The sequence below is a fragment of the Belonocnema kinseyi genome, chromosome 10, assembly GCF_010883055.1.
Source record: "Belonocnema kinseyi isolate 2016_QV_RU_SX_M_011 chromosome 10, B_treatae_v1, whole genome shotgun sequence".
NCBI classification, from domain to species: Eukaryota; Metazoa; Arthropoda; class Insecta; order Hymenoptera; family Cynipidae; genus Belonocnema; species Belonocnema kinseyi.
Window position 1 is genome coordinate 91934568 of NC_046666.1, and position 9264 is coordinate 91943831.

Consider the following 9264-nt stretch of genomic DNA (forward strand, 5'->3'; position numbering starts at 1 on the left):
GGGCGCATACTTTGAATAAAATATTTGTTATCATTCTCTTGAAATAAATGTGTTTTTTTCTTGAAAAAATACCGGTTTCATATGTATACACCTGGTAGTTCGGTGCACAGAGAGACTGATGCCGCTTTGGAAAACCAGATTTACTATCTCACCTGGAAAAAATCGTGTGACAAATAACAAGGTCACCTTTCAGAGAGGTATCTTTCAGGGCGACACCAAGAGCCTACTCCTCTTTTGCCTTACATTATCGCCAATATCTCTAGCACTTCGCCATTCCGACGGGTGCTTGTGCGGCAAACCTGCAGATCGAAAGTACACGGTCACTCATGTATTTTACATGGACGATCTTAAGATCTATGCTAAAAACAAAGGGCAACTACATCTAGCTCTAGGGATTGTCGAACAATAAACTAAGGAAATTGCAATGGAATTTGGGTTAGACAAATGCGCCAAGGTTTATTTCAAGCGAGGAAAACTTAATGGCATCCCTGAAGATCCTGAGCCCAGAACTGCATTCAGGATTTTCCGAAGCAGATACAAACGTCTCATCCGGCAAACTTGGTTTTCCGAACTGTCGGCGAGGAACAAAGTATCTGCAACGAACATGCTTGCCGTCCCGGTACTACTCTATTCATTTGGATTAGATCCATGGACGAAGAACGAGCTCAGATCTCTTGATATCGGGACAAGAATGGTTATGCACATGAACAAAAGCATGCATCTTAAGTCTTCCGTTCCGCGACTCTACATCTCACGCCGTCAAGGTGGTCGCGAAATATTGAGTCTTGAATGTCTGCACAACAGGATTATTCTGGGTACAGCACATAGAGTCGCAAATGGAAGAGACCTTCTTCTTTAAATGGTCAGGAATCATGAAGAAGTGGGCAAAGGAGCGTTTCTGTACAAAGCAGCGGAGGAGGCTGCTGAAACACTCGGACTTGACTTCAGTATTAGGGGTGAGCAAAATGCATCAAATCTTATCTATCTCGAGTACTCACTCCTGAAAGCCCGGATTAAGAAAGCACAATAGAAAAATTTCCGTGAACAGATCCTCGATAAGAGGATGCACGGTATCTTCCACAGAAATGTGGAGGATCAGTCAATGTCGTGTGAACTAACTTTCGCTTTCCTTAAATCACCCAGATTGAAGTCGGGCACGGAGGGTTTCATTTTGTCATGTCAAGACGGTTTTATTTCCCGAATTACCAGACGAGATTTGGTGTTCTTTTTTAATATGTGTACAATAAACAATTGAACAGCCAAGAGCTTTAAATCGTATTATTTTTCGAAAGTAAAGTCTAGAATGTTTTTTTTCTTCTCCGCAGTTTTTCGCAGCTAAATCAAAGTTTCCCTGGATTATTTACATAATTTTTTTTCCGGCGTTTCCCGGTACTATTTTCAATTACTTTAAACGGGGCAGCATTCAAGATTAGAAAGGATGGGAGTTCGATTTATAGTATCGTCTTTGTAGCACATAGTAGGGATTAACTACACTCACTTTCTAAGTCTTTAATAGCATACTTTAATCTGCTTCCACGACATTTTACCAAACATAATTCTGTAAAAAGTACGACACTTTTAATAGAAATCCTTATTTGTCGTCCGCCTGATACATTTCAAAAGTCTCTACTTGGTGGGTTCTTTTTGTCACTATTAACCACTTCAAGGCCACGTGACGAGAGGGTCACGTAACCAAACCCGGTCTTCAATTTTTCTTTTTCAACTTACGTCTAAACGAAATGATGTATCGCTTTGAAAGTTTGGGAAATGAAAGAGGAGGTAATAAAGTCCATGTCTCTGCTTTGTTCCGGTGGAAATTTTGAGAAAAAATTTTTGTTGAAGAAAATTCCAGTGGAAGTTTTCTTTCCCAACTTACGTCAACACAGAATGAGATATCGCGTTAAAAATTTGGCACGATAAATAGAGGGCATGCAAGAATCTGTCTCTGGTCCTAAATAATTAGAATAGTGAAAAAGGTTTTTTTTTATAACTATTTTGGAGAGATACCGACCGTGCTGTCGTCAAACCCTGCAAGCAATTTGCAATGTTGCGAATGGGCTAGTTATGAGGTTTACATTGACCAAAGTGGGGCAAAACAACAAAAATCGCTCACGAACATTATGCACTAATAATTCAAAAACTAATGTTTGCACTTGAAATGCAAATAAACATGTTTGGTCTGACATACGTATCAGTCTGGTATCAGCTGTGTAAAAGCAGCACTAGCGCAGCGAGTAGACAACTTCGAACTTCTAGGGGTCTGTAGATGAAGCAGATTGCATGATTACCGTCAGAGAAAGCTAAAAGTAAAACTTCTGCTGTAAAACTTAAATGTATCCGTCGAAAATCATTATTTGCATAAATAAACTTTTTTCTTCCTCCAACTCTTTGCAAGACCACAAACGATCCTTTAATATTTATTAACATTTCCCCAAAAAATTTCCGCGTTATTTAAACTTTTATTTTTCAATACGGGTGAAAAAATAATGATCTTAGGGCTGACTTGATCAGCTGTTATACTCATCACATGGCCTTAAGGATTAATTTAGCATTACATGCTTCTCGCTTGGGATCCCTAGAAAGTACTACAATTCGTTCTTGATTCGTTCTTGAAAACTCATGCTCGGCCATGAAAATACATCGCAGCCTTGATGCACAAGATACTATTATTAAGTGCATTTTCAGGGCCTCATAATCTTCCTCAAACGCGCTGTCGCCAACTACACAATTGTAAAGTGGTGTATATACAGCGCCACAGTGCTGCGCAAATGTAAATCGCTCAGCGTCCGATCAAGTCTGTTATAGTTGTTCTTCAGTTAATCAGATGACAGTATGCCATTCCATTATAAGCCTAGGACTCTAGGTAAACAATTTACAGGCCTAGGCCTATAAATACTGTTTTTAGGATCATTGGCTGGCGCTAAAATCGATTTTAAGATGGAGGTGTAATAAAAAGCATTTTTGAGCCAGAACAAATTTTTTTTCCTAAAAGTAAAATTTTGGATGTTTTTTTTTGCAAACGATGCAAGATAACGCGAAAGAGCTACGGGTATTTTTATAGAACTTTTTTATACGTACAGATTTTTATCATAACATGTTTTGGTCTCTGTTCTTAGTTGCGAGACAAATGGGAAAATTTGATTTTGTGACAAAAATTCACATATCTTTATATGTGACCGTCCGCCAAGAAAGGGGCCTAACGCGCTGCAGCTTCATTTTATAGGAGGGGCGATTGAAGAGGCGGTCTAACACAGGAACTCCGTAAGTGGCCCTCACTTGACAGTTGAATAACAATTTGATTTTTTCAGATATAGGAATAGTATTTTTTTATCAAGAAGGAGCAAAAAAAATCAACAGATATGAAAAACTAATTTTTTTCATCAGGCCGCTTTCTTCGCGCACGGTCACATATCATAATTTTGTTTGGTTATACAGATGTGTTAAATACATCAATAGATTTGTAACACCATAAAGAATAAATTTCAAACTTACACTATTTCTATATTCCCAAAATTAACCCCTTCGCTGACAGAGAGAAGTTGACAAAAAGTGTCCAAAATGGCAAGAAAATTTCCTATGCTTTCCTATGGCGGACGAAAATTTGCTCGAGAATAATGTAACCGTTATGCTAAAACCGATGAAACTTTATTTGAAGGAGAAAGTCTTCAAGCAATCAAGTAATTTTTGGCATTTTCATCCGCCACTTCGGATCCGCCATTTTGAATTTGCGAATTTCGAGTTCAGATTCATAATTGACATTTTTATCTTAGATGTCGACAGTGCGCACGTGCCAGAATTTTACGTCATTTCCGTATTTTTCGAACATTTTTCTTCGAAATGTATAGAAAATATTGTGAATAAAAATAACAACGAGAAATAAATGTGTAAATAAATGAGAGTTAGATGCAAAAAAAATTTTAATATAGTCAGAAAAAACTGATAAACAAGTGTGAAAAAAGTGGCGAGCAAGCCCGTTATTTACATCTGTTATTTTATATTTGTATGAATATTATTTACTCAAAAAAATTTCTGAACTGCCAATCTTGAATAAAAGAAAATATTTATACCTGCCACACAAAACCTCAACTAACCTTTCCACTAATTCACGTTTTTTTCCTTTTGATGGTCGTTTTCTACATTTAAGGCATCGTTTCAGCTGCTCAATACTGTCCTCTTCTAATGATTCGTGTACTATTTTTGCAACTGGAACATCATCTTCCGTGAGTTTCTCCGAATTTTTTAGCATTTTTTTAGAAGATGACAGGTGGCAACAGATGTAAATAATAGCCTTAGTCGCCGCACTCTTTGCACTTTTTTCGCCCTTTTTTTCTAAATAGACTTAAAAATTTTCAACCTTTCAAATATCTGTTATTTACAAAGACATTCGTTGTTGTTCTTTTCATTAACAATATTTTCAATACATTTCGACACAAAACTGTTCGAAAAATACGGAAATGACGTAAAATCCCGGCACGTGCGCACTGCCGACGTCTAGGATAAAAAGGTCTATTAGCGACTTCAAAAATCCTGTGGCACCAATTTTCATCTAACTCGAGTAAAATTTTCCATTTTGGTCCATTTTTATTTCAGATTCAGATTGAGCGTGCCCAAAAACTTCCATGTAAGACTTGGATGCCAAACCAGAGCCAACGAAGAGGTTAAGAAAATTTTTCTCTTACAAATATTTAAAAAATTTTACAAACATGTGCACCTCATTACTTCATTTGCCTATAGAGTACTTTTAAATACATCAATCGATTCATATCGTCAAAATGACCAAATTTGGTACATATAATGTTGCTATATTCCTAATACTATTAAAACATGTTCACTTATAAACGAAAAATTAAAAACTTCATCCGGAAAGCACAAAAGTTTCCCGGAATATTTCTGGAACATTCCAATGGAAGGTTCGGAGAATCACAAAAAATGTTCCAGTAAGGTTCCCGAAAGTAGGCAAATGTCCGGGTATCTAGGAAGGCTTTCAAGGAAGGTTCGTGAAATAATCGAGAAAATAGTCATATTATTTAATTAATTAATTAATCCTCTGATGGTGCACTGGGTGTGCAGCCACCCAGAGGTAGTAAATTGTGAAAAAGATATGAAGAGGGGAGTGGGGATAGGGGTCGCTAAATTAAGGGGAAAATAAGGCCTAATTTTCACACATCTGACCCTACTCAGTAGTCTGCATCTATTCAAGTTATAAGCATTTGAAACGCGTTGTGGGTATATATTCACAATCTTTAGATTGGAAAAACAAGTATTCTTCTTTTTGATGACAAAAAACTGATAACACTACCTTACAGTTAGAAGTGTACAGTTTATGAATCACTATGATTTTTTTTATTTCATCTAATTTTCAGAAAATACCCGAAGAAAACAAGATTTTTACCATTTTCGATCATATTCGATCATTTTTGTAAATTTTTTTGTTTAAAATTTTACTATCTTTTGCCTAATCAAAATAGCAATACCAAACTTGCACAGCTATATTTCTGATATTCTAGAGATTTTATTTCACTCCTCGGAACTTCCTGGAGCATTGTTCGTAATTCCCCAAACCTTTCATTGGAATGTTCCAGGAATGTTCAGGGCAACTTTTGTGCTATCCGGGAGAAAACTCTTAAATATGAAAATTTGATACGAAGATAGCTATAAACGTTCTATCGAATTATATCATTTGAATATCATGCCGTGTTTGAAAAAATTGAGCTTACAGGGTCTGATATGACTACCAATACTTTGTGCAATACTGTGATGAAAGTTATTCAGAATTTCAAATTTTTCTTGTCCAATCAACCAGTCACCCAACGACCCACCCACTTGCACACATATACCCACACACATTTTCAAACCATCATTCATGGACTCAAATTATGTCAAGATATGTCAAAATTGAAGCTCAGCAATTTTCATTATTACAAAGCTTCCTCTACGTCTCTGAAAAAGTGATAATGAGGCTAAATGGGTGACAGAAAAGGATGGACGTGCTTAAGCGGAGGATATATGTATTAGAATAGAAGGATTGAAATTCACAATAACAGATTACATTGTACTTTGAAAACGAGACACACAAAGCTTGTTACGAATAGGTGAATAGACTTCAAAAAAGTAGAGATTGAAAATTGTATGCAGTGGCCGAACCTAAAAAGACTAAAAAGCCAAAGCTCTCTTATGGAACTCAAACTTGTGCAATGTGCGCGTGCGTCAACCTATCATATGACATCTGTCGGAGAAGTTTACAAGTGAGGACTACTTCTCTTTAAAGAATTCGATGCGGCGAGTTCCGATCCGGCGGATCCTACTGTATTTGAGAAAATGATTATGATGAATGAATAGATCGCGAAAGTCCTATTGAAACTTTAGATGACCAAATTTTGTTTGGCTGATATTAAGGGGGCAGATACCTTTAGAAAGGGTAAAATCAATCAATTTTAATGAATTTTTTTTAAGTTGATAAAATAACTAGATCATTTATTAAATTTAACATCTTTTTCTTACATCGTTAAAGTGTAAAAAAACATATGATTTTTTTTGTTATAAAATGGCGATCCTGCAGAATATTTTTTCAAGCGTCTGCTCCGAGGCATCAAAAACTGATGCAGCTGTCAACATTTTTCCATTTATCTGATATAGAAAAGGTTTTTTTTTTCGATTACTTATGTGTTAAAGGGAAGGATAAACCTATAAAATAATTAAAAAGTTGAAAATAAAAATTGATATCGGTTGTTTAATCGAAGGTCCAAATTTTCGACCATTTTTTCAACAGTTTTTACCCCCAAAACATTATTTAATAATCCGATATCTTTAAACTTTTAGGTATATCCTTTCGATAGTACCATAAAGAGAAACCCCTGCAAATTTCTGACTCATCCGTTAATAATTTTTTAAGTTACAGCACGAGCAGTTTTTGAAAAGACAATTTCGAGATAATCACGTTTAAAGATTCGTTACGGGATAACTATTAGTTTCAGTGACTTGCCGATCAATCGGCGATTCAGAGTCCACGTAATAAACGTAGTAAACTAAATAACGTAGTAATCAGCCTTCCCAGAATTTATGGGACAGAAAAATATACAAACCTATTGTGTAAGAAACATTGCTCCGACCCAAGCGCTCCGACTACCTGATTAGTGACGGTATGCGGACTCTGACATTTTTGACAATATCTCCAGAATTATTTAGTATTTTCCTTTTTCCTTTTTACAGTATATTTTTAAAATATTATACATTAAAAATATGAAAGAAAAAAATCGATTTTTTGGAAATTCTAAAGGTATCTCCCCCCTTAAAGAGTTACAAATCGTTAAAGACGAAGTTACCCAAAAAAAACTTGAATCCCACCCACCTGGGTAAATATTTCTCCTAATAGTCATCCCCTCCCCCATAAATTGCCATCTAATAGAACTACTTTTTTCCAAAGTTTGACTTCAATCGAAGAAGTTTTTTTTAGGCGGGGTCACTTCAGATATAAATCACATAAAAGGATGTTAGGCTAGCAATGAAAAGGTGAGGATTGAAAATGATGAAAGCAATTATGAATAGCAAAAGGAATAATAAAGTATTATCATGGATAAGTAGATGTGTGAAAGGGAGAGACTTCGATAATTGGAAGACAGGCCTAGGCGGTTAGTAAGACTGGGATTTAAAAGAAGAGAAGCGATTGCGCATTGTAAAATGAGGTATATGAGTTGGTCATAATTATTGAAGGCGTGGCAAAATAGTATATGAGAAGGATGGGATAAAGTGGCAGAAGGAAAAGGAAAGGGGCCCAATGTGCATAGAAATGGCAAACTAAATCGCCAATATTACTCGTCGATTTTATTTATCGTAAAATAATTATATGTATAATGATAGATAACAATAAAAATGTGAAATATATCATTACACAATAATGATTAATAAACCGCATGACGGAAAAAGCGCAAGCTACATGATCACTTGTTATAAAAAATACTTACGTTCTCCGGATATATGCATGCTCGAAAAAATCTTAACATCTCCTCCAGATTCTCTTACACCTTCCACTAAATTGACATATTCTTTCCTTTGGGCTACGTCCTGAGCTCTGTTAAAAATTAAAAACATTATTTCGCTCCAACAACCTAGGTGGATTCCGTTTAAAATAAAAAGTTGTTGTTCACACTTACCGAAATAGTTTGTCGGAAATAAGCAGCGTCTCAATAGCCTGAGCTTCATTCGCTTTTTCACAATGCCTTTTACCGTAAAACGCTCTCTCTGGATCGGTTTGCAAAATTGCATAGAAAGTTTCTAAAGCTCTTACTTCACTTGCAGCTTTGGTGTCCGAAACGCGTGACACAACCGCGGGATCAGCTAAGACCTCTGTTTTAATATCATACATGTATTTTTTGCATGAGTAATAAATGAGTTATTTATTCTGAATTAAATTTTTTAAAGTTTATGTTGAACTTGTTTATTCTAATTTGTAATATTGAAAGGAATTCAAGAAAAAAAGGCAAGTACTCATTCGTGACACTTTAAAAACTTCTATTTCGGCAAATGCACTTTGAAAGATTTTATTTCAAAGAGGTGCACAGTCGAGCAAATCTTGATTTTGCCGTACATAATCGGCCACAGGCCGTATTTTTAAATAAATTTTGGATCAACAATTAACATATGTGTTTGTTAGGGTAGAATAAGAATCAATCATACATTCTGAGGGTAACCTTTACGGGGCGCTTGGAAGTTCTATCCGGGGAGTATTCGGTCCTAGCAGGGATCTTTTAGGTATAAAATTTAATATCTGAGCCTTTCCGCAAACTATACGGCACGGTTGGAAACTCCATCCAGGACTTATCCGGGATCTATTCGGTATACACATTTGTATCCGGGGCTATCCGGTACCTATACGGAGCTCATGAAAATTCCATCTGAGTTTTATGCGGTTCAGGCCGGATCTAATCGGCATACAATTTCATATCCAGGCCTATCCGGGACCTGCACGGGGCGCTTAAAAAGATTAATCCGGGTCCTATTCGGTTATCGCCGGCATCTATTCGAAGCAGCAGCTCGAAACAGATGCTGTAATTTAAGGATAAGTTTCTAAGAAGAAATCGTTTCATATATTATCACTGCACTTAATTTATTAACGTTTTGAAAAATCTCGCGCCCTTGGGATTCGAAACAGTGTCTCCAGAACGGGAGATTTTTCGGCCCCCACCATTCTCCCATCTGGGAGCGACACATTCAAACGTAGCGTATCGGTTAGTCGGCTCTGCTACATGTTGCGTAGGCCAGCCTTCT

At 36.4% G+C, this 9264-nt stretch overlaps 1 protein-coding gene across 1 annotated transcript in view; it reads right to left on the reverse strand.

Moving 5' to 3' along the window:
• Positions 1–9264, reverse strand: part of LOC117182061 (protein pelota) — a 56889-nt gene that overhangs the window by 24839 nt on the left and 22786 nt on the right. Inside the window, exons 7-8 of the mRNA XM_033375082.1 lie at positions 8151–8343; positions 7962–8068 (exon numbers count right to left, since the gene is read on the reverse strand). Of these exons, the coding sequence (XP_033230973.1) occupies positions 7962–8068; positions 8151–8343 (300 nt within the window). The remainder of the gene's footprint in view (positions 1–7961; positions 8069–8150; positions 8344–9264) is intronic.